The 27549-nt window shown below is 34.6% G+C and overlaps 1 protein-coding gene across 1 annotated transcript in view; it reads left to right on the top strand.

The window, feature by feature from the left end:
* Positions 1–24198, top strand: part of LOC134527092 (ribosome-recycling factor, mitochondrial) — a 33258-nt gene extending 9060 nt beyond the window's left edge. The window contains exons 2-6 of the mRNA XM_063359443.1: positions 3187–3428; positions 12680–12817; positions 14670–14880; positions 22121–22277; positions 24075–24198. Coding sequence (XP_063215513.1) covers positions 3188–3428; positions 12680–12817; positions 14670–14880; positions 22121–22277; positions 24075–24158 — 831 coding nt within the window. The 5' untranslated portion in view covers position 3187 and the 3' untranslated portion in view covers positions 24159–24198. The remainder of the gene's footprint in view (positions 1–3186; positions 3429–12679; positions 12818–14669; positions 14881–22120; positions 22278–24074) is intronic.
* The last annotated feature ends 3351 nt before the right edge of the window (positions 24199–27549 follow it).

The raw sequence follows: 27549 nt of genomic DNA, 5'->3' as shown, positions 1-27549 counted from the left end.
ACAAGGCCACTGGGCGATTGCTTCATAAAAATTTGTGGTCACAATGGATCAATGCCAATGCTCGAGGTCGATAAATTTCAAAATTATACATGCATTGCCAAAAGAGGTTTATTTATGGCCAACTCAGACCAATGAGTGTTAAATTATCTCTCCATCAATTTTTCATTGGTTTTTGTGAGCCGCCGCCAAACACGACGGGTTAAGACGGCATCTAACGACAGACTAGTTTAACAACACAGCTACCTTTTTTATCCAAAGTGGACAGATTGAGGCAGCCCTATGGGCCAGTCATAACAAACGTTACCTTATAAGGAAAAACATAGGGCCCTTCAGCTTCAAGGCCACCTTCCTAAGGTTAACCTATTTGTTAACATTTGTTCCCTGAAGTTCTGGAGCAACACATCATGCCAGGGAATGGTGCATTACGATTGGCTGTTGAAAGTAGCATGCTGCGTACATGCGACGTAACACCATTTCCTAACAGCGCAGTCACGGGCCTACGTGCGGGATGTTCCCATTAACAATAACAAGAAATTAACTATGTTTCTCGAGCAGACTCCTGGTTGTCACGCTCCCTGACATTCTTTCTGATACTGAAAACTGTCCAGTTATGCCAGAAACAGTAACAATTGATAACCAACATGAAACTTACCATGTTAATTAAATAGCCATAAGAAATAAGTAAAAGCAAATTACTTTATATTACAACCTAAATTCGGTCACAAAATGCAAAACACAGAAAAAGTTACGTATATGGCTTTTTAAAAATAAATTGCTATAATTTTTTTAAGAATAAATTCAAAACCTTTGCAGTTAAAATATACACTATCAAACAAGAGCCCTACAACTTTGGCATATTAAATCAGCTCCTTTACTGTAAATGTAGAAAAAACATTATACCTAAAAAAAAAAAACTGAAGTTGGAAAGGGCAAGCTGGGGTCTGCTATGTTACAAGACATAGCCGTAATAAATACACGTGCTTCTGACATTGAAATTTTAGAATTAATTGAAGGTACAATTCAATATTATCAGTGATGTTATCATTAAAATGGTGGTTTATAAATTTTTGCCACCAGTAGCTACTCATTTATGGGGCATGCACTGGTAAATATAGGTTTAGAGCAGAGAACATTACAAACTTTATATTGTCACGGGGGGGAAAAAGAAAGAAGGAAGATAGATCGTAAGTAAGTCGTAAGCATCAAAAGTTACGGGGGGAGAGAGAATCGTAACTCTTAAGTCACTCGCTTGGCATCAACTACTCTTAACTTCATAAAATACTTTACTGTACCTAGGATCATAGGTTCGTCATCCCGTACAGGATGTCTGGAGAGAGTTGAACTCAGGAGATTTTGCAAAATAACATAATACTAAATTAAAATGATTTTATTTTTAAAGTCAAATAATCAACATCATTTTTAAAGAACATTTAAATAGCGGGATTACAATTTACAACAACAATCTCTTCATTACTTCCTTAACTATTGAACGACCTTACAAGAGAGAAAGAGAGAACTTCACTAAACTCTTCCCTAATCCTTCCGAATACATCAAATCATAATTTATACTTAAAATTAAAACAAAGATAATTCCATACTCACATTTTCCAAGAAGCCTTTCTTGATCAATTACTTAAAAAGAAACTAACGTAGGGGCCTCTCCTGCCCTTAAAACCCGAACGAACATTACATTCTTAAAAACTCTGACTATAACGACTCGTGACGAGGGCCATAGCCTCCGCCCGAGTGCTTGAAGACGACTACATTATGAACTAACTTAAATTACATTACGATCTAAGCGACTCGTTTCCTCTGGCGACGGCCATAGCTTCTGCCAGAGTGAGCCCAGAGCTACCACTCACTTGCGCTTAAATTCACGCACACTGCCGCGCCTAGCATAACAACCGCTCGTTATTGAAGCCAAATATACTAAACAACTCACTAGGACATCTGGGAAGGCTACCCCTCTCTACCCGACGTGCAGGCCACACCGCGCGGCCTGTTACAACAGCGCGCCCCAGTAACTGCACCCGTGGCCGCGCCCGCGCGCGGCCGAACAAACAAAAACAAAAATCTGCAAGCCCGCAGCGCGTCGCACCGGCCCCGTGCCCCAATTAAATGGTCACGCCACTTGCGCTGACGAGTGAACAGAGCAGTCAGCCCAGAGTCCCGTCAGTAAAGTCCCTAAATTTGATTTCAAAAACCCTGCAAAATTTCAAACCGCGACAATATCATAACAAATCAATTTTTGTACCAATAGTAAAATTTTATTATCTTATTATTTACCAGATTTGTTACTATTTTAGTTTACTTTATGATTTCCATAAAAATACAATCACAATGGTAATAATAAAAAAAATCTGAAATCCATATAATGTATCCAAGTTTATCCCCTGATTGTGATGGCATGATCATGTATATATATTGATACTCTGCTACATAATGCTTGCTGTTTGAATTTAGTTCAAAAGATCCTGGACAAAGGACAAACAAAAATTTGAATACTACAATACAAACAAATTATATAACGTCTATTAGAAATTTTTTCTTTTGTATTCACAGGTTTTTGTTATAATCAGAATCTTTCAACATAAGTAAGTTAAAATAGCAAGCATCAATACCACATTATCAATGTTTACACAAATATTCTATCAGGATCAGGAGATAAAACTTGGATACCTGATATGGAACTTAAACCATTTAAATTAATTCCTTGGACATACGCTGAGGCTGGTCCACCGTAAAATAATATTCACAGTAAGTTTGGAATACTTAGGTAGTTTAAAGGTAGCAAACCTAACCAACCGTCCACATTGTTGTGCTGTATTTTTTAAATTTGGCTAATCTAACCATTTGTAAAATGATGGTCTTGAAATATTGCAATGCCCTATTACATAATATTTAGACAAAATATGATTTTTTGATTTGGTTTTTTAACAGTTTACCTTATTAAATTTGTTACATGCACATTGAGTTGCTTTGAAATTGGTGTATGGATCCTTTGCTCTTGGTGAACAATGCATGGATCTCGATGATGAAGCAAGATTACTTGTAGATGGCTCTGGTATGGACAAAGAATATGGACGGTTGATATTTCAGGAATAATTTAAGGCACTCTTACATAAATTATGTTTTTCAACACCTTAATGTCAAGTTGAAAGTTAATGCAGTTTAGGTATGTTTCAGGATGAATTCTGTTGCAAGATTTTGGTTTACGTTGATGAAGCCAGTGGTTTTTGAATGCTGCAGAATGCGAACTGTAGTCCCAGTGATTCACTGCCTCGACAGACATGTGTGTTGCTTGTCTGCTTCCATAGTGAAACAAAATTTTTCAAGATTTCTTGATGGAAAGGTATCTCCTGTAGTGCCTTTACATTGTGTAACAAGATCTTACGCAAAAGGAAAAGACAGAGGGAAAGCAGATAAAGGTATATCTTACTGTTGTAATAAAAAAATATTTTATGTGGTTACAGCATTATGGGTTGTTATGTTCACTTATTATGCTCGTTCACTTATTATGCTCGTGTGAAGTGTTGGTTCAACTGTGGTGATGGATTTATCACCTATAGAGATGGTTATTTGATACCTGAAATAATTCATGTCTAAATGATCTTATAGCCGAAAGCCTCAAAACAAGTCTTAAGCTGTGCAGTTCTGTTTTTACATAGGTACCATTAATTTTGGCTGTAGCGTTTAACATAGATCAGTTCACTGTTCATCCAAATCATCATTTTGATATAAGAACTGAATATTATTAGTGTTGGATCAATTCACACTCAGCAACTTGCAGATTTCAGATTTAATAAATTTCAGTAGGGTTTAAAAATTTGGAATTAAATATTTTTGGATTTGAAGCTGGCTGAATCTTCCCCCGTAGAAAAACATTACATTTGCAATTATTGTATTATATTTTGATATAATTTGAATTGTCAATACCTTTGATCAAGAATTTTACCTGATTAATCAGGAGTTTTCATATTAATTGGCATTAGTAAAATTAATCATGTTTTTCCCAGTAAGCAGAGATTTCTCCAATTAATCAGAATTTTGAAACAATTTAATATCTGTCTTCTTTAATTTAATATAGGTTTTATTTGATGACTTTGGGTTTTCTTCAGTTAATTAGTAATTTATCTAATTCAGAATTAGGAAAAACAATTTCATTTTATGTGGTTTATCAATTTAAACATTAGGAAGATCTTTGAATAGGTTACACTTATAAAAAAAAAATAATATCTCTAATTCTTAAATTAATAAATCCTTTTTTTTTAAATATTCACGGGCAAAATTTTGTAAGTACAAGTGCATAATTTATAGTAATATTTCATTTTTTCAAATGTTGTCATAGCAAGATTCTTATATTTTAAATTAAATCACCAAATTAATTTCTTGGATGATGTTAAGAAAGAGAGGAATATTGTAGGTGACACACAAATATATTGTCAAAGTGCACTTGTGAAGTATCATGTTTTCTCACACCACAGTAATTTTTAACAGGCAATAAGTTAGGTAATCAGGCTTTCCTTATAGGCCCTACAACACATTTTTGAGAATTTGTAAAGGATGAGTAAAATGGAATTAATTTTTATGAAAGAAATTAAAAATGTAAGATGAAGTAGCCAAAGGGATTGCCTTTATACTTGAAAAGTTTCAGTTCCATTTTCATTTAATTGTGCTAAAACTTGTATCACAGATGGTTTTATCAACTTGTATTTTTAATATGTGTTGCATTAATAACAATTGTCCTGCTAAGCAGTAGTATTTCAATAAATTTAAGTCGTATCTATGACGCCTGAACTCTATGTATCATCCTGGTCCAGTACAGATACATGCACTCCCCCCTCTATTTACCGATTGACCCTGACAACTGACTTATTAAATATTGTATTTTTATAAACATTACATTTTCCGTGTGAATTTGTTATTTAAACAATGCCTTTCCAAAAATAATTGCTATTGTTGACATTTTGGTTGTGATATTGTTGCACATAAAAACATTGATCTGCACCACAGTCATATAGATAGGTCTGCAGTGTCCTATCCGTTGCCTTGGCGTGTCTCGTTGGCTTAGTGAAGCTCGCAGCCGCCTGCGAACGAACGACGCTATTAGTAGAGGATCCCATCATTAACATAGTGTTAAATTACAGTTTTATTTAAAATATGATGTTGTTCCTAATTCCATTGCAATTTTTAGAATTTTTTTTCCAAATTACTATTTTTTCATTTATTTGGGTGCTTGGTAAATGCCTAATCTGTACAAATGCCTTAATATTTTCCCACATTTGTCAGTTAAGTTGAAGTGGCGAGAGAGAAGGCCTCGCTAATGTTTTGTGCCTGGCTGTAATGAAGGTTACGACTCAAAACTGTCAAGTAATTTTGATATTTTACCTACCTAAGTGACCTGGTTAAAAGAAAAAAAATGGCAAACTGCAAAACCAGGAAAATTTATTAGAGTTTAAATCTTACTGAGGGAAGGGGCCGAGTCGTGGCTCACCTATTTGGCTTAAACTGTGTGAGTAGAAGCAGGTAGGTGTCCTTTTCAGTGTCCTAAAATGTTGTATCTGAGTGTACCCTAGGATACGAGAAAAAGCTGTTTAAAGATTTTAAAAAATATATATGTATTAAACAATTTTTTTTCAATTTGAGGCATGTAGTCCCGCCTCAAATAATTAAAAATTTTTTGTAACTAAGATTTAGTTTTTTTTCATCATTTGTATTATTTTTTTAATATTAAATAAATTATTAAGTCAGTGGCTTGGTGCAGTGGTCAAGCGAATGGCCAGGCAATCTGCGGACTCGGGTTCATTTTCCACTGTAAACTTTTTTGACGTGACAACGTCTAATAAATCGATGAACGCCGGCTGCACGCACGAAAAAGTGTCCCACTACGGATGTGTCCTGTTTGCTCATTGTACGCATGCGTGGCATCTCTCTTCATGCTCATTGTACGCATGCGTGGCATCTCTCTTCATGCTCATTATACGCATGCGCGGCATCTCTCTTCCACTCGATTGGAACAACCATCGATTTGACTTTTCAATCATATTTTCGTTGTTTGAATTATTAATATTATGTAATTTAACGATCGTCCACCGATTTTCAGCACAATTGGTACGGTTATTTAAAAGTAATGTTGAATATTCAAATACGTTTTGAACCAACAATGGAGTTTTACAGTTACACATAATAATTCAAATTACACCCGGGATCTTTTGCACAATGTTTTAAAAAATATTGTAACACATTATAAATAAGTTTGGTGTATTTGGGATGCGTATTTGTTATGAAATCGTGTTATAAAAACGAAATAATATTTTTCCCCTACCCTGAAAAAAGTTTATATATATATATATATATATATATCATTTGAAACAACTAATTTTCATGTATGGCCTCGTGGTCTTGTGGTCAGCGTCGCAATCTTTCAATCCAAAGGATGTCGGTTTGAATCCTGGCAGGTGTAAAATTTATTTTTGTACTTCTAAAAATATATACGGCGCACGCAACATTTCAATAGTAATAAATATATTTGAATTAAAGAATGAATGCAACTAAAAGTAAATTGATTAATTAAATTGTACATTTCATTTCACTCCTTTGTATCCATACAAAATAGTGATAATTCAATAAATTTGATTCAAATTAAAAAAAATTTCTTTCTCAAAGAATATAATATTTTAATGCCTAAATAGTTTGGTTGCAGAAACCTATTACGGCTCAGTCTCAGGCCGAATATGATATTTCCTTTTCTTCGTGATCAATTATTTCATCAATGGTTTGTTATGACGTTGTCACGTTAAACTATCGTCCGTAAACAGACTTTACAGACAACCAATTTTACGATTTTTTTTTCTTTATTTTTTTATTTCTTGCAATATTAAACTTTTAATTACAGAAATTAAATATATTTAAACATTTATGTTTATATATTTAAAATTAATATATTTAATTTAGTAAAGTTTACTGTAATTTAGTTACCTATTTAATATATTTGAACAGGACTTGTTTGATACATTTTATTTTTGTACAAATTGTATTTAGTGTAGTACTATACGTGGTTTGTGATTTTAAGTTTTGTCCTTCAATAGCAACATCAAGCAAATGTTTAGCAACAATTTGTTTTTGCCAAATTCCTATTTGATATTTTTTCTCTATTCTCTTTTGTGCATTCAGAGCACATGGCTCTGGCAGCTGATCCAATTCCCCTGTAGTCTGCCATTACTACACCTTTTTCCCTACAGTTTGTAACAGTTGAAACTATTACAGAGAGTTGCAGAGAGATAAATAGAGCGATAGATAGAGATGCTTTGTATGTGTACAATCTTAAACAGAAATTACAAAAAAATTACAAAGAGGCATTGCAACGCTGCTGGGCATATAAAAGACAATTCCTTCTGATATTACACATTCTGGCTTTGAGATCGTCTTTAACTATGTGACCCACCACCTTCCTCCACAGAGTCTCTCAGTAACCTCGGTCGAATCTCCGTTTATTGTTTGTGGTTTTTTTTTGCGTCTGATGTTTTTCTGAAGAGAACAAGGGATGTGGTCCTGTGAGAAAAAGGGAACTAATTTCCCTTTTTATTTTATTTCATATGAAGATGTAGTGTTGTAGTGAAATTTACTGTGTTGGTGTCTTTCACCTTGTTGCCTAAGATACAGTGCTTTCTCAATATACCAGGGATGTAGCTGCTGGATTTTCCCACGGCATGGGGTTCTCCCAGTATAGGAGATGGCAGCCTCCTTTCGCGTCAGCTTTCTTCTCTTCTGGGCTGCCTTTCCCGTCCTTCGAGGACTCCTGAGATGCGTCCCTTCCCTACTGGCCCGTAGTTGCCTGTGCACTGCTTTGAGGCCCCCCACTGAGGACGCCCTTGCGTTCGGCCAATGCACAGCTGCTAAGTCCCACAGGAATGTGATTTCTGTATAATCTGAGAAAACATTTTAAAATCAATTTTGAACTCTTACTTACAAAAATTATACTACTTACAAAAATTATAGTCTAAGGACATTAAGCAAGTAATTAGTTCAGTGACTTTAAAATTTAATATTTACTGTAACTGACCAGATTTGAAAGTTATAACTACTAAAATATATTATATTTTTTTATGGGATTAACTTAAACAATTTACCTAACTGAAACTTGATTGTGGTACCTCAAAGTAACTTGCAAAACAAGAAATGTTTCAAAATTTCACTTATTAAAAGGTAACAGACAGACCATCAGATACCTCGTTGCTATTTACTTTTAATTCTTTTCTCCGCCTTGTTTTACGATCCAGAATTTGCTGACCTGGTTAACAGTCAGTAGCCGTAATTTTACTTTGTTTCATTACTTCCACCTCTGAGGTGTTCTACATAATTTATAGTTTTAATTGTGTATTATAACAAACACATATTTCATGCAATTATATAAAAAATTTATATATAATATATAATATATATAATAATAGAAAAATTAACAAAAAAGTAATGTTTCTTCTGATAATAAATAAAAATAATAGTAGATGATTAGTTGCTAGATTTTTCTGAAAATGGTTATTTAATTTTAAAAACTCACCCAATAATGTAATTTAACTGTTTAAATATATTCAATTTCTGCAATTAAATGTTTAATATTGCAAAAAATAAAAGAATGAAAATGAAATAAAAGTTGATAGTGGGAATTGAACCTGAGTCCGCAGATTGCCTGGCCATGTGTTTGAACACTGCACCAACCACTGACTTAACAATAATTAAAAAAATGTGTCGTTGGGGGGGCTTTTCGGATAGACTGAAGTTGCGTAACTTGGGCGCCACCACGTGTAGGGGCACGTTGACCCGGCCGTAGACTCCTCGCTCGGGGCCGTGACGTGACCCGTGTGGGGACTAGACTCGACTCCCCCTTTGCGCAGTAGCACTAGTGGGCTCTTAAGGCGTCCCACACACCTTGGGACTCACACGGCTGCTCAGTGAAACTCACAGAAATCTAGGGAAAGCTCTTTATTGATGTCGAGCGGCACAAAGAAACAAAATTACATGAAAAGAGCTATTCACTGATACACTGAAATAACATGGCAACAGGAGTATTACCCCGGCTTAAAGGCAGACCAGGTCACCTCGTGGCCTGGCCTCGAAAGTTCATTACGTATTAATAAATAAAATATCCAACTGGATTTAAATATTTACGTTAAAGAGCCATCCTCCCGGGGTAGACCTCGAGGAAAAGAAAAAGGTTTAAGAAATAATTACGGAGCGACGGATGTTAACAGATCAGTGAAACTAAAATATTAAAGTCGACGAGGCGCGCTCAGGCCTTCTACCCCGGGCGGCGAACGGAAGCTGGCTGACGAGGCCAGGGCATCATGGCCGCCGGGAAGCGTTAAGTTCCCGTTATGTTACCAGGTATCCACCTGGTAACATATTGACATGAAAAACCCTCTTAAACATTAAGCAAAAACTGACCACAGTGATTTATCATTACCAAACTTAACTTATTTTTAATTTATTCGTTAAAGTTCAAAAAAAGTAGTTGCGGGTAGTTCCTGGGTTGCCCGCCTGGGGCGCTGCACCGTCCTTACTAACTAAAACTTAAAACATAAACACTTAGGAATTTAAAAAAATGAAAATTTACTTATTATTTTAATTAAGTTTTTACGGGAACGTGGTACTGAAGCTGCTGCCTCTTGCAGGGCCAAGGCTCACACACACACACCTGCACACGGGGCGGGAGGTTTGAAATAGAGGGTGGTGGTGGGAGGAGAGGGGTGGCAACGGGGTGAGGCACATCGGGCTCAGGGAGGGCGTAGCCCCGGTCGACGCCAAATGTTTATAAATATTCTTTAAAATCTTTACAGAGCTTTTTCTCGCTTCCTAGGGTACACTCAGGTATGATATTTTAGGACATTGAAAGGGACACCTAACCTGCTTCTACTCACACAGTTTAAGCCAAATAGGTGATCCCCGACATGGACCCTCCCCTTGTTAGATAAAACAGAATTACTAGATTAAATAAATCACATTTGAAAGAATGACACTTGTTTGATGATTAAATGATATAGCAAATGAATCTAAACATTTAAAACTTGTATTCTTATGAGAGATCCCAGTTTGTTTGGGATCTGCAGTCTCAACACTCCAAAATTTAACTGGCAACTGCAGCAAAGTTACAAGTTATTGCAAAGCATTTAAACCCGAAAAACCTCACAAATAAATTAAAATGCTAAACTGTAACCAAAATTTAAAACTAAAGAGAGTTTTAAAAAAATATGCCCACTTTTATATGAAATTCCCATTTAACACAATGTTAATGATGGTTGAACTACTACTAGCGCTGTTAGTTCGCAGGCCGCTGTGAGCTTCACTAAGCTGACGAAAAATGAAGGTAAGTGGCCAAACCTATCTATATGACCGTGATCTGCACGGCCTTTACAGCCAATCAGGGGCCAGCATTTTGATTTAAGTAAATTTTGAATGAACACTCAAAATTCCTTCTTCTATAATGTTGGTTCGAGACTAGATGACACCTGCGTGAAGATCAGTAAAAAATCCTATAGCAGTATCACAAATGATACAGATGCTATTTGAAACTTATTTATGTGTGTAAATGTAGTTTGTAGGTAATACATCAAAAAGTATTGACAATAGGAGTGATTTTGTATAAGTATAATTTCACCAACGCTATCCTCCTCTACACACGAACACTACAGCAATGTGTACCATTAATAGATGTTAGACGTCTCATTTGAAAACAGTAACATTTAAAGTATTAAAGCAAAGTACTGATTTAATGTAATGTAAATACAATTTGAATAATAAACACCCACAGTTACAAACAAACTATTATAACTGTAAATTATCATCCTGAATTTAAGAGTCTCTCTGACCCAGTGGTCTTGTTTGAAATAGTCTTACAGCTTGCAACTGTTTTAAAGTTAGCCGCAACGAACCATATTTTATTAAAACCCTTAAATACATAATAAATTGTTGTGTTATTTTGAATAATATCTGAATCAAGACAAATATTAAGACTTTTGTTCCCTGCATGTGCTCGACCTATCTCCTTCACAGTATCAAAATAGTTTGTACCCAAAACTATAAAAAGCATTTGTTTAAGTATATTACAGAATATTGGCTGAACTGGTCAAATAAAAACCTTATATCATAATAGTAAATAAAGGTAGATAGCACAATAAATTTTTTGGTAATAGTCACATGTATGTACATACCTACACTAAGTGTGTAACTTAATGTTATTAGACATTGCTGATTGTATAAAAAATGATTTCACATTTTTTTTGTTTTGTTTTCAGCCTATTATTTATGAAGCATTTTGTTTTCGTGGCTACATTGTATGTATTCATATGCCACTACTTTTCGTATCACACACTCTTCTCTACTTGTCTGCCTCATATTAATAACACTTATTGCTGTTCACTACAAAGTGCAGTGGTAATTATATAATAAAGAAATAGCACATAGTTCTCCTTAATTTTATGTTCCATAAATATTATCATTGTAACTTTGGCTGCTAACTAGTGAAAATAGTCTCTCTTTCTCTACCTCTCTCTCCATCTCTCTCTACCTTTAACTTCCTCTCCCTCTCTCCCCATCTTATTTCTTCTCCCTCTCAATCTTTCTCTCTTCCTCTCTCTATCTCCTATCTCTTCTCTCTCATTCTATCTCTCTTTGTTTCCCAAGACTTTCCAGCTCTCTCTTTCTCCCTATCTACCCCTCTGTATCTCCCCAGCTGTCTCTACCTCTTTATCTCTTTCTCTCTGTATTTTTCCATCTATCTCTTTCCCTCCCTCCCCCTCTTTCACTCCTATCTGTCTCTCCCTCTATCTCTTTCTTTTTCTATCTCCCTCTTTCTGCTTCTCCCTCTCTCTGTTTATATTGTAAGTACATACACACATACTGTGTTCAACATGAATAAAAAAATGGTGTGAAACGAGATGAATCCACATCCTCTTAAAGTGTTCGGTACCAGTAGCAGACCTGCCAACTCTCACGATTTTGGAGTGAGGCTCACGATTTTAAGGTCCATCTCACGCCCTCACGCCTAAATAGTGTTTCCTCACGATTTTTTGGGGCCCCAAGATTTTGTTTGTAAAAGTTACAAAACAAGTTTTACGAAAGCTTACAGTAACGAGTTGCCATCAATACTCGAGTCACGTAAGGAAGCAATTTTGGGTTTTGTAGCATGTGCCGTGCTGATTTTTCTATCTCGCATAGTGGAAGAGGAGACATTGTGAAACATGTCACTACAAAAAAACACAACTAACACGTGAAGTGTATTGCTTCCAATAAAAAAAAAAATTTTTGCTGTGAACAGTGATAATAATGTTACACGAGCAGAATGTTATTTTACATCTTTTTTAGTTGCGGCCTTGCATGATCACTACACGACAGCGCTAAATTATGTACAACTAAATTAAATCTGCAACCTATAATTTGTAGAAATAAATTTTGAAGCAGAGATCATGTAACATATGTACAGGTATGTCACTTAAATTTAAAGATTCTCATTTGTTGTTTTTTATATCTAACCTGTATTTATGGGCCTGAAAATTTTTATCGAGGACCTCATGATTTTTTAAATTTGAAAGTTGGCAGGTCTGCAGTAGTTGTTAACGTTTACAAGCTTGTATCTGAAATTATAAGAAATTTTAGTTTGGTAATAATTCATCTGTAATATTTGCAGTTAAGAAAAAAGTGGTGATAAATTTTAATCAGCTGGCAGAAGTTGTTGAAGTAGATGCTGTAAAGAAAGATTTGCAGAGAGTGGTGGATGTGATGAAGATAGAATACGTGAAGAACCTATCTCTGAGATCAACAACAGGTATTATGTTTCACCAGTTATAATTCATGAGTGAAGTTGCAGGATTCATGTTTTTTTTTATTTGTTTTTGTTTTGCATCTCTTTCACAGCAGCATCTGCTGTTGTGTTTTCTAGAATATTTGTTCAGTTTCATCACTGAGTTTGCCTGTGCCTAGCTCTGTTGTCGTATTGTCCAAATTATGTGTTTTTGTTTCATTGTTGGGTCCGTCTGTTTTGTCCTTGTGTTTTCCAAGGTTGTTGTTTGTCTGTATTATCTGTTCTTGTTACAAGTGTCTTGTCTTTGTCAGCCCACTTTGTTTGTTTGTGCTGTGATATTTTTTGACTGATTCGTCCATGGACGTTGCATTCACACATTTCACATCAGTTGATTTTCACTTGTATTTTTATGTTTTTGTGTATTCATCTTTGTTTTCAGTTTTGTGGTTTTTTTCTATGACATACAGTGATACCAGCAATATGGCATGTTCGTAACAAAATGTTTTAAATCATAGAACACAACACAATGGTTTCGGACAGTTTATATTTCAGTAGTTGGTTAAAATAGCTTTTTAGGTACTAATGGTCCAAAAAAACACAGACATGAAACTAAAGATATGATAGTGATTGAACAAGACTATGCTAACTAACATTTATTACATACATTGAAAAGAACTTTCTAAATGCAAAAGGAAAAAATCAATAAAACAGATGTAATTGACAAGGTTTTATCGTGAGAAATTCAATTGATGTTAAGATATTCAGCGGTGGAGTGATAACATTTATTAAGTAGAAATTTGAAAACATCTTGTTTATATAGGTGAAAGTTGTTTTTTATCTTTGCTATCCTGTGGTTATTTAGTGAACAACTTTCCTCCTCAAACATGTACTGCATTAGAAGTGGTGGCATGGTTCTCCAGTTTAATATTTTCTTTTTGTTTTTGCCTTGTATTGTTAGTGTAATTATAAAAATTAAATTAATATGAAATATGCATATTTTATAAACATATAGCACATATGACATATTGTGTTTTTGAATTCATGGTACAGGAAGAATGGTAAGATTTCTGAAAAGTTGTTTACAGTGTTAATGTGAGTGTTTATTTAGTATATTTCTGATTTCTCTTTGTAATACAAGTTCACCTAGAATATTATATATGCTTAATAAGTGGCTTTCAATTATTGGACACTGAATGTTAGCAAGTTGTCTGAAGTAAAAATCAAGTAGTCTACAATATTACCTTTCCATTTTAACTTTTCCTCATTCTGAATGCCTAAGAATTTAGCATTGGATACTCCTTTCATTGTATGCCTGTCTATGTGAATACTTAATATATCACCTCTTTCTTTAGTGAAAACTATGTGTATAGTAAATTTACTAGGTTCATACCACCTTTGTACTGTGTTCAGGAGTTCATTTGTAATTTTTTTACATATCTGTCAGACTTTTATTTTGGAGAATATAATTTTTTTTTTTACAGTGGTCTTCTAAGAATACTTCCATGTGATACACATAAGCTGCATATTTTTCAATATATTTGTAGTTATTATTTCTGTTTGTGAGTTATGATTTGAACCTCTTAATAACCACACCTCTAATACTTAGTGATTACTCCGAAAGATTTATATATTAGAAATGTCAGGGTTTTGAAAATGTGCTTGGCTACAATTATAATTATTTTAGTAGTTATGTCACCCAGGTGCATACAATTTGTAATTTTTTAATACCTTTAAATATCTAAGTGAAAAGTCAAGGTGCTCATTGGTTATGGTGTATGAGTTTTAACTTCTGTATATCATATTTTATACAGGAAAAGTATTTGCTTAGTGAGTTTAGAGGATAGGCATTTAATTAATGGCTTCTTATATGAATCAGGTTCCCTGGAATCCTTGCCTGTAGAGTTCGAAGGAAAGGAACACACTTTGCAGGAGTTGGCACAGATAGTGAGGAAAAATCCAAAGACGATTGTCGTGAACATGGCGATATTTCCTCAAGCGATTCCCGCTGTGTTGCAGGCGATTCAGAAGAGCGGTCTCAATCTGAATCCACAGCAAGATAAAACAACTCTGTACATCCCTGTCCCAAAGTGAGTTTCACTTCCAGAAAATGTTAGTTATGAGGTGTGACTGGTCTTTACCTTTTCTTCTTTCAGTTCTTAACCAAAATAATAATTCTTGATCAGTGAAATTGTTATTTTGACAGGACTGAATGTTTTAAAATATGTTTAAAATTAATGTTTTAATGTTTAAAGCAGGTTTATGAAACAGATTCTAATCTTTATTAAGTAAAATCCTAGGCTAAATCATTCCTAGATACAATTTAAAAATCCTCAGTACTTTGTGGAAGTCAAATCAAAAAGTAACAAACTTTTTTTAAAATAACTTGTTACTATTTTTTTAACTTATTGTATAAAAGTAATTGTGTTAAGAATATAGCTAATACAGTAAACTCTCGCAAATCCGTGGGTGTCGGGGATTTATGACCTTCGGATTTTTGAAAACTTCGGATTTTTGAAAAATTTTCATTAAAATACAAAAAAAAATTCTAAAAGATAAGATGGTAGTCAATGAACATGTAATACTACCACAGGACGTCATAATAAACAAGACACTTGAGAAGTTAACAGAATGGTACGTAAGCAATACCAGTATAGTCCATTCATAGTAAATGAAGCACCCGAGAAATTTTTTTTCCTGAAAATTTACAGCCTGGCCTGATTAAATTTAACACACCCATTTGTTCAAGTTGGTAGTAAATTGTGTAAAAAGTAATTTAAAGTCATCTTAAATTAAATTAATGGCACCCGAAGTCGCACTTTGATGTGAAAGAGCTAGGCGTAGCAATGTGGCGTGCGCTGAAACGGGAAGCCCCTTGATAAGGGGAAGTGAATTTAGGAGGGGCGGTTGAGAGAAGCGATACGTAGCTGGCAAGAGACTCAAGGCCACTCCCTCACAGACACACGGCCAGTCCAGTTAAACCATTGAATATATATAATGTATAGAAGTCGCGAGCCCAGGTTAAATTTTCTGTCCGGTTTCTTAGAAGAATTGTTGTAGTTCCAAGCTCCGCCGCTGCGATCGCTTTCATCGCTGGGTATCGGCCGTATACGCCCCTGGCGGTATTTGGCAGAACTAGGTTAACCAGCCCAGTCGTGACATCATCCTTCACCCCCCCCCCCCCCCCCTCTTCGAAAATCCCAGACCAACGATTCAAATTACCCGGCAGGTCTTATCAGCATCTTTAGGCGACCTTGAAGATGAGCTTCCCTTACCGTCGTTTGAGAATGATGAAATCCCAAAAGAAGCTAGCCACGGAAATCACTGAATGATGGGATTCTGTACCCGAGTGAAGTGAAAATTAGCTATTAAAACTTTGTATTGGGTCAATTGTCAGTGTTCCGTTCAAAATATGGTTTTATTTTAAAAGTAAAATACTTATTTAAACTATATTTCGCGTTGTACAAATTTACTTTTAGATATTGGCAAGGAAAATCAACATACATTAAACAACCTTCTCTTATTCAACGTTATCTATTAAGTAGTAAAAGGTAGATATTATTTTTAAAAATAAAAAAAAATGGAACCCACTAAATCAGTATTGGCAAGATATATATAAATTCAATATTAAAATACGCATATTAAAATTTTTTGTATTTAACTTTTTTCGGTAATAAAAATTCAGGATGATTTTGGTTTAATTGGTTTACGTATATTGCTATATTTTCTAAATCACATAGAAAAGGGAAAATAGTACATCAGTGAAAATTCAAAAATTTAGTTTAAGTAATACTAGCCATACCAAAAAATCAATATTCGAGATAAGAAATTTGGTAACTGCTCTACATTTCAAATAAAAATGCATTGGTTTCATGAATACTGAAATGTATGCGTAATAAGGCATATTATGTTATTATCAGTGTTGTTAAGTAACGAATTACAAGTAATCGGATTACTTGTAATGATTACTTTTCAAGTAATTTATACTTGTAACGAATTACATTTAAAAAATGTAATTCGTACTTGTAATCGGAATACATAACATTAATTGTAATCGATACATTAAGGTAATCGATACTTTATATTTACTTGCCGTTACTTTTATTCTCGGAACGTATAATGAATACAATTAAGAACAAGAAGATCATACACTTTTGTATTAGTAAAGTTTATAATTTTACGCTTGTAGTGCTACGATCGTATGCACAACATCTATGATCAAAAATGAAGATCCATAGTGACTTGCAGTGTCTCCAACATTACCCTATCCTAAAATCTGCATTTTTAAAATTTAACACATCGCTACCGTCAAGTGCTCCCGTTGAGCGTCTTTTTAGTGTTGGTAAAGATGTTTTTGCCATCAAGAGAGGGAATCTATCTGATAAGAACTTTAAAATGCAATTGTTTCGTAAGGTCAATTCCAAAATTTAAAGTGTGTTACTTTTATTACAGGTAGCTACTTGTATGAAGTCTTTTGATGTTATTCAAGCAAGTTTGTACTCAAATATTATTCATTTAATTAAAGATAATAAATTTAATCATTACATGAAATCTTTTTTTTAACAAAACATATATGTATGTTTATTAATGTAACAAAGTGTAAAAAAAATTGAAGCGTAGGTCAGTTTTAAAATGGTAGCGGAAAGTAATTGTAATTGTAATTGTAATTTTACTGATTACTTCTATATAAAGTGAATTTTACTTGTAATTAGTTACATTATCACCACAGTAATTGTAATTGAGCCCAATTACTTTTTCCGAGTACTTTTAACAACACTGGTTATTATCCTAAGCATGACTATAACTAAAAAAATTACAGTAATTACAACGATGACAGTCTTAACATACAATAAGTGCGCGAGTCTTGGTTTATTTTTTAATTGACTTCTTCGTCAGATGGAAAAGAGTTAATATTTCATCAAGGAAAAATATATTCTCAAAGTCACTAAACCGGGAGATAGAAAATAAGGTAGGTACTTAATTTTAAATAAAAGTTAAAATAGACTTACGCTAAACCAATTAAAAATAAATCGTAAAAATATTTTTATTTATTAAATATGTTCTATACTTGACAGTTCTTTGTGTATAATTCTTCAAAAATCTTTGGAATTTAATACATACTTTTCTTAAAATGGTAGAATATCAGCAATACCCGGAAATTACGTGAGCAAAGCCACGGGTTATTAGATAGGTACACTTTTATTATAAAATAAAAACAATTATACATTTGTAGTTCACTAATGTGATATTTTGTTTATTGCTTCACAACATTCATTTGCCAGTCTCAAATTTGATCGTACCACTTGTCAGAAATGTCACCAAAAATGAGAGATAGATTTTTTTTTTTTTTTGACGAATTTCAATTACGAGGAAACCTTTCGCAAGACTTTTTTCTTCGCAGTAGTCACTGGGACACCATTAATTTAAATCCACTAAGATAATAAAATTGTATGTATAATGATTTGTTTTTGTATATTTATATAACTTCCCAACCAATTTTTAATGATTTTCATGTAAATAAAAACTTGTAAAGCAATTTAATTAACTGTGTCATAATACTTCTGATTAGATGGAAATACAAACTTTTCATTCGTAATATACGATGATAAAAAATATTTATTATTGCAAAATAATATTCACTGTTCAAATGCAAATTTAAATAGATTATTCATACATGTTTCCTTATAATTAATGGTTTAACATAATAATTTTTAGTATAAAATCATTTTTCTCTTGTGTTAAAATGGGTTGCTAAAATGAGGAATTATAAATATATCACTTACTAAGTCCGTGCACAGATTTACACAAAACAGCAATGTAGATAATCTTTTTTGGTAGTTTCTAATTTTGTGCCCCGAATAACATGAATTTGGTTGAATTCATACCAAAGTGAATTTTTTGAACAACTTAAATTGATGTCATAAATAAATATTTATTTTATATTAAAAATCCACAAACTGTTTTTAAAATATAATATTTATCACGCCAGATGGAATAATAAACAAAAAATAGCTCTTATATGTTGTCTGTGTTTAAAGAATTGTATTATATTTAATGGAAATAATATTTACCTTTAGGTTATTAAAATAAAATATATTTGTATTCAAAATACTTGCGCATCGTTTTTACGAACATAACTTGTGTATCTAACCTCAAAGCAAGGAATATAGAGTGGGAACTCAATGCTATAACAAATACTCTTATTTTATTTGGAGATCCGGGAAATGTGCGTTATTTATAAGCAACTTAACATAGTAAATCGTTAACTTTTCAGATCTATGTTGGCAAAATTGATTTTTTTTTTTTTTTTTTTTTTTTTGGTCATTCGTTACTGGGAATATTCACAATATAACGTTTAAGATTATTTATTTTGAATTACGAAACAACCAAAACATTATGTAAAAGTGCTTCATCTTATGTTAAAAAAATTATAAACTGCATAGCCACAAAGTATGACATCATACCATTAGTTTCAGTTACTAATAACAACACGTGCACGTGTTTGAACAGTCATCGCAGCCATAGTTGTTTCATAGCTACCAAAATCATTCAACGTTGTCAAGAATTATTCCAAATTATGTTTTGCTGTTTTACTCAATGCGCCACTCCATTAACACAACATTTTATAAATTCTGAACTACGAATGTCAGTAATTTTTTTTTATGTTATTACGTTTAAGAAATTTCTGTAGTTTTCTTATTATTAAAATTAATTTTTGATGTTGGCATCTTTTAACCCCACTTTTTTTTTCGGTGGTCGTACTCCTCCAATTCAGTTGCGCCCGCCCGTATCTAAGCGCTCGGATTTCAACAAAAGGCACCGCCTCTCGATAGAGTGAGACAGAGAATTACGCGCACGACCTTGAAAAAAGTGACGCTACAGCGCTCTGGCGTGGAAGCTGGTAACTACGAGTACCCTCTTGTGGAAAGAAGAGCTGTCTAGCGGCGGAGCTAACAACTACCACAGTTTTGGATCCGAAAATTGGAATAATAAATCCTATCCCCTCGCGACTTCTATAAGTTATATATATTCAATGGTTAAACTAAAGAGAAACGGGAGAAATAAAAAAAAATCATTTGTTAATTGTACACTAGAACCATCAAAAATCTGAAATTTTGGCACAAAACAAAAATAATCGGGGAAAAAATGGTAAAACTCACAATAAAAGCTTATACAAAGCTATTATTTAACATGCAGCATATATTTTGTGTTGGTTTATAGTGCACTTACTAATGTTCGTATAAGAAGAGAAAAAAAATTGGACAGTCCGTTTAAAAACACGGCAGCAGTAGCTTGTGCGACGTAAGTGGGAGTGCGAGAATCTCGTCTAGACAGGCTGGCGGCTGCAAAGGCAGCGGATGCATGACGTCATACGGCTTACCTCTCCCTCCCAGACAACAAACCATCTCTCTCCCTCTCTCCAGCCCTCTAGCCATTTTCTGCGTGTGAAACTGTCAACATCCTTCCTCCCCTACTCCACACTGCATGCGACGAAAGCCAGGTTGTATAGTCCATTCCCGGTTAAATGAACATTTTTTTAAGGCCCCCCACGGCAGCCATTTACCGTTAATTTTTTGATACAATTTGTTTGTTAGTTACAGAACATTATTTCTGCTGGAAAATCTCTGAAACTTCAAAATTTCTTTAATGGAAAAATTTAGCAGGGCGGTTAGAGTATTTATTTTTACCGCAAATGAACTATACTCACCTTCCCTCCGGCCAGCATTCCCGGCGTGTGACGCATGACAACTACAGTCGTGTGCCGCGCACAGCTAGGAAACTTGTCACTGGCAACATGTTTCACACACTGACACACGGTGCCCAGAGCTTCAGGAAAACCTACGCGATTTCCAACCTACTCTAAATATCCGACTGGAGTCTGTTTACGAAAAGCATTTAAGAATTTGCTAATGCCCAACTGTTTTTTTTATATCGGATTAAGAGGAGTTAAAATGGCTAAAAGGCATGGTTTTGAAGTTTTAGGTGTAAAAAACCGTTAAAAAATTTCTTGAAAGCACCAGAGGAAAAGGCATTACACCTTTATCTTTATTTTCCCGCCATATAATGTTACGGTCACCGCTCAAATTTCACAGTTATCTGACGGGAACGAGATGACTGCGCGCCAGCCTTTTACCGCGCTATAAATATCAGTGAGCGTCGCTCTTATCATCCACTGAGAATAGTGATCAGGGGCGTAGCCAGGGGGGGGTTTTAGGGGTTCGAACCCCCCCCTTAGCACCAAATCTTTAATTAATTTCTTATTCATCACTCAAACAAATTTCATATTAAAATTAATAAAATTTTTACCATTACAATATTTAAATTTAAGTACCGAAAACTGCTAAAATAGCACTATTTTACACCTTAAAATCCAAATTTTCCCGGGGGAGGACCCCCGGACCCCCCGCTTTAATACGGGGGTGGGGGGCCATGCTTCTTAACACCCCCCATATGCAAATCCTGGCTACGCCACTGATAGTGATACATACATCTAAACAGTAACGATCATGTCACTTCGGAAATACCCCGGATTTCTGAGAACTTCGGATTCTCGGGCCACAGACTGGCGAGAGTTTACTGTATATCATCAGCCTAATTAATTAGTAAACCTTGTAACTCCACATTTATTACTCTTTAATCTTTGCGTTAAATTTCTCAAAATTTTGTTCTGCGTGTCCTTATCCAGCTTCATCATTAAATGTTTCTATGGAACACAATTTCTATTTGCCCAAACCTCTTAAATTAGTTTTGAACTCTTTGAAAAGTGGATTAGCAAACATTGTGTCTCCTAACTTGAAGAAAGTTAGTGTTTAGCTTGGAATCTTAGCTTAAAAGGTGTTTATGTAGGTGTAATTTTTAGAGTAAGCAGTCATGAGTGTGGTTTATCTTGTCTAATATGTTAATTAAAACTAAGGAGTTATGAGGCATGCATACTTTTACAACCAATTCTGGGGGTAAGTTTGGAGTTTTGGTTTTTTGACTCTACTGAAATATTTTGATTTCTAATATGGCTTTACCTAAAAAAAAAAAGTCACCCACACTTTTGTATCTATAGTTGCTTTAATATTGTATTTCAGATGTCAGTATCATTACCAGCACACCACATTTGCAGAATATCACTTGGTCTGAAATTTGATGTTTCTTAACATAGCTTCTAGCACATTGTGCACAAAAAAGATTGAGGACACTTAAAATTATGTGTTTTTTCTGTAAAAATAATGTGTTATGTATAAATAATATAAAAATGTTTGCTAGAGCTGTAAGATTCCTAATATTTTAATTGTTATAAAAATATTTACTAATAAAATTTTAACCTAAGAATATTTACAGGGTTACGAGAGAGCACAGAGAGAACTTAGCAAAAAATGCTAAGACATTGTTTATCAAATGCAGAGATTCAATCAAAGATGTCCAAAACAAATACGTGAAAGCTGTGAAAAATAACAAGACAATATCTGAAGATCTTTCGTATAGTTGTCAAGAGCAAGTAAGTATTTTTTTCCCCCTAAAATATCACAAGACTGCTAAGATACACCTATCCCTTACTTAGCACGACTAATTCGTTCCTAAAAATGCTTGTGTTATTCGAAATCACGTATTCTGAAGCATTAGTTTCCATAAATAGCAAGGCTAATTTAATTAACTTGTTCCAAAATTGTCTAGGAAAATATACTTTACATAATATAAATGCGTAGAATAACACTCAACGATAAATATGTCACACCATTAATCTTTATATGCCTCTTATCACACTTTGTTTGACAAATACGACACCACGTAACAGGAGATACGTGGTTATGTACTTTATCGTCAGTCGGCTGGCTGACTTGCCCGCTCGGGCGTGACCTTCAACTCACGTCACAAATCTGTCCGGATATTTCCATTTTAATTTTTCAAAAATTAAAGTACTTACCGTGTCTTATCGCATAAACGTCGCACAATTTATAATAAGATTTTTATGAAAAAAAAAAATTGTTGTTAGGTAAAGTTATTCATAAAAATATAACCCATTCATGAAAAGTAAATTTATTTAAAAATTAGAGTATAGAAAAGCACGCCAAACAATTTAAATGAATAAGTCATGCAACAAAAACCTTTCTTCAACTTTAAATAGAAAATCAAAATCTGTGACCCAAATGCGAGCCTGAACTAACGCATAACTATCGTAGTACACACCACAAAATAGTGCAGGCTATCAAATGTAATAGTTCAGCATAAGACAGAGAGCGCGTGTTGCATGCAATCGGCGACATATCAATATCGATATTTGATTACGTGTGCGCGCTCTATACGGGAAGCAACATAGCCAAACATGAATGATGCCAACTAGAGCTGGCTACCTTTTTATAAACGGTTTGGTTTGTGTGAATTCCTTGCCATTGGCTAGACTGAGTTCACCGCCCGGTCCGTGGCCAGGCAACAATGGTATGGCGCGGCGGCATACACGCGCACGTAAAAAAATTTTGTCCTTTACACTCCATAGCCGCAATTTAACTTGCCATAGCTGATGTTTGTACAACAGCTGATAGCGTAGACAGATCTGCACGCGCATCTCTTCCCCCATTGTAAGGCTAACTGTATCCCACGGCACATCTGTTGTTTACAAAACAGACTTCGTGGTGACGTACCCGACTTTTTTTTGCCTGTGGAAATGTTACGCTAACTGAAATTTACAGACGTGCTATTTAAGACTGGGGCAGTAAAATTAACATTGCGATAAATAAATCCGTGCAATCTGAAGGTGTGCTAAGTGAGGGATAGGTGTACGGTTTATTTTCTTTGGCTCAGCCTGCTGTAGTAATTTCTAGAAGCATAGTGAGAAACATTAGATTTGGTGTGATTTTAGATTTTAGTCTACAACTAAACTATCAACAATGTCAACATGAAAATTCAATTTTTCACTTGCATCTTATGGGACTGATCATGCAGGGAGTTGACAAAAAATATTAATGGGCACAATTCTAAAATGTTTTTACTGTGTCGTTAATTTTGTTTGTGGATAGTTAAAAAAATTAGATAGAATAAAAACAAAAGAGTCTTCTTAATTATGACTTGTATTGGGGTGTTTTGTTGACCTATCAATCATCATTGGGAGGTTGTGGTTTTTATTTTTCATTATTCAATCATTATCTTCCTGAATTTTACCAACATTCTGAAGAATTTAAAACAAACCTAGTACATATTGTCTTACTGGTTATTGAGGAAATTTCATGTGATAGCATTGTCGCTGATGCTTGTTTGAATGTTTGCAAAATTGTTTTTCTGTTTTCTTTTTGTTGTACAGATTATTGCATTAGCTGATCAGTACATCCAGGCAGCTGAAAAAATTCTAGAAGAAAAACAAGCTGAGCTTATTGGAAAAGACTGAGACTAGAGTGTAGATGTTTGTGTCAGGAATTCTAAGACAGGTAGGTGTGTGTCTTAGTAGTGTGTAGTGGCTTATTGACATGTGGCATTATGCAAGCTGAAACTGATACGTATACCAAGTGTATACCTCGTAGGGGTATACCTGGAATACCTGGGGGGGACTTGAAATTCATACCTAACTAGAAATATTTCTTAAAATGTTCAAAACTTATGTGTTTATAATTTAAATGTAAAATTATTTAAACTTAAACTGAGAAGGTAAACTTATAAAACAAAAACGTGTTTCTGACAGTCAAACACACACACCACACACACATACACTATAGAAATTTAATTGCAATGGATGACTTGAAATGGGGTGGAGCCAAGCAGTTAAGTTTTAGGCTCGTGAAAGCACCACTGGTAACTGTGGGACACAGAATGTAAGCAATCATTCACTGATAATGGAATAAACTACATATGTTGAAAAAGTTGTCTTTTCAAAATTATAATTAATTGGAATTCATTCAAATTTATTATGGATATTGCTTTTTGAGGACTTGGAAGGCAAGAGGCTTAAAATTAAAAAGTAAAGTTTTCGTGTTTCTTTGTATTATAACAATTTGTGGATAGCAACTCATGGTAAGGATGTGTTTGTACATGCCTGTTGATATCCACGGCAAAGAATACGAAAAGGCTGTATTTATTTATTTTAGCGGAGAGAAAAATCCTAATGGTTTGGAAATTCCTCATGCATACTATGCATTAAAGCAGGGCACATAGTTTTGATTTACGTCTTTTGTAGAAATTTTGCATTGTTTGTGTGTTGATTATATGGAAACTGTTGGCTGATATAAAAAAAAATAGTTTACTTTAAAATAAATTGCCAGTAAATAACTCAACCCGTACGCCTTCTACAATGAAGTTATCCTTTGTACTGCAACCATAGTCTAGTTCAGATTTTATATTTATTTGTTTATTTTAATTATAGTTGTGTCACCTAATATTTTATTTATGTTAATTACATGCTCTTTGGTTTTATTAATGAGTATCTATGAAATACAAACTCTATAGTATAATATGAACATTAAAATCGAACAATATGAGAGACCCCTCTAGAAACAATTGAGTTTTACAACGGTAAAGTAATATTTTGATGGATGTTTTAATTATGTAACATTTTATGGTCTGTAATTGTTATTTTTAATTTAATGTGAATATTATGTTTTGGTGTTATTGTTGAGCACCTGATTCAAAAGTTAAATGTAAATTAAGTGTAACTGTCACTAGATTCCGGCCAATGAGGAGCCGCCTTGCCAACAAAGGCATAAGTTTTAAATAATTTTAAAAAAAGATAGTTTTTTATGATGGCTTCGATGGGACTTGCATGCAGTATATCAAAGAGATAAATATCAACAAGAATGTAAGCTGGAAATAGGCGTCCGCACAAATGGACGATAAGGATTGATTGAATTAAAGTGTATAATTATTGGTAGGGCTTTATCAAAATGATAAAGTAATTAGGAGTGCATATTTTTATGTGAGTAACATATGCCCTATTTTCCACCATTCATCTTTGGTATGGAATAATTGTAAAATACACTACCTAACATTAAATTGGATCTATTGTTGTGATTTGAGACTTTGAAAAGACTGTAAAGTATTTTTGAACACACAAAATCTATAAAAATTATTATATTTGTTAAATACCCATTAACATACGACTTGGGGATCTAGAGGTCCAGGGAGACGTTTCTCTGTGTATCTACCGACATATCAATGAGAAAACTGAGAACTAGCCGAGGTAAAAATATAAAACTGTGTAAAAATAATAAATCATAGACTTTGAGAGACATTTGTTAATTTGGAGTAAATGTGCGCAACCTAAATCCAGACTTTTTTTTTTAAATTTACATGTGTTCTGGAGTGCCAACATCTTTGTAGGTTTTATTATAATAATGTTACGATCGCGCTTGGCTGCAGTGCTTGGCGTCGCCGCGCTCGTTCGGCCTGTCTGCGCCCCCTTCCACCCGCATCCTCTCCCTGGTATCTCGTGCCATACTATCTCGCTACATCCTGACCGTCGCAGCGCGCACCTGCCTCAGATCGAGTTACTTAAAATAGGCCGCACTGCGGAATAAAATGACTCAGACATGTTTATCGGCGCGTTTTGTGGGAACCCGATGCTTGTTGCGTTTATCGGCGTTCTTTGAGCAGCCGCCGCGTCCTTCGAGGACTCACGACGCGTTTCTGGGCATTTCGACGGCGAAGGTCGCGCGATATCTCGGAGACATGCCCGATTGTTCTGGACGGGAACCCAAGGGCTATATAAGGAGGTTGGGCCGACCTTCGAGAGGAGTTCAGTGGGGAGTTCTTCCGCGGCGGAGTTTCCGGGCGATAGTGCCGCGGGTGCGGCAGAGTGGCGAAGTCCTTGGACGAAGGTTCCAGGGCAGGGAGTGAGTGAGTTCAGTGGAGTCGGGAGTTTCCGGGCGATAGAGTTGCGGGCGCGGCGGAGTCCCGAGTGAAGTTGCGAGCGAGTCGTCGTGTGGGATCTCGGCAAAGGGTGTGACGGCGGCGGCGGAGTGCGGCGACGGAGTCCCGCGGCAGAGACCCACGAGGGGTGCTGCGGCGAGAGTTGCGCCAGAGGTGCGGCCCAGCGAGGTGTGTGGAACGAGTGACTGGGGAATAGACATTTCTTTAAGTGTAGTTAATTATTTGCCATCTTAGAAGATTAATTGTAAGTGACAAGTAGTGGTAATAAATAAAACTGTGTGTGTAATAAAAATCTTTAATTGGGCTATCCTTTACTAACCCGCAGGTAAATCGTAACAATAACATTAACAGTAATTCTTGTGCTGATGGAGATAGAGCTATGTATTTATAATTAATTCGATTTATGATTTTGGATTCCTTTTGTTCCCTAGAATAAAAAAAAATATGTGTGAGCTAAATCTTAATATTTGATAGTAATTTGTTTTATAATAATAGAAATACCCATGTCCTATGGTATTGTCACACACTCAAGCTTAATAAGGGAATAATCATGGCGCCCACAAATAGTAATAATATTCAGCACAATAAATAATGACACTACACCAGTAAAAGCAAAAGTAGTGGAGAAACATATTTACCAGTTTCATATTAACAGGTAAAAACGGACTATAATAATAAAAAGGAGTCAGAGAGAAAGAAGGGACAGTGGCTAGATCCTCGACACCTTGAAATGAAAACAAATAAAATTTTTTTCTATAGTTAATATTATTGAAGCCGAAATCAATTTAAAATGGCACATTGGTTTTTGAATGTAATTTTAACTTGCATATCTTGGTGATAGGTATTCCCTTCTTCACTTTTATATATCTTCACTTCTGATGACTAAAAAAGTTTGTCTGACCTAATTTTCTTTGTTTTGA

Source organism: Bacillus rossius, chromosome 1 (assembly GCF_032445375.1).
Source record: "Bacillus rossius redtenbacheri isolate Brsri chromosome 1, Brsri_v3, whole genome shotgun sequence".
Lineage (NCBI taxonomy): Eukaryota > Metazoa > Arthropoda > Insecta > Phasmatodea > Bacillidae > Bacillus > Bacillus rossius.
Note: the sequence above shows the minus strand (reverse complement) of the source record. Positions and strands in the feature narration are given on the sequence as shown.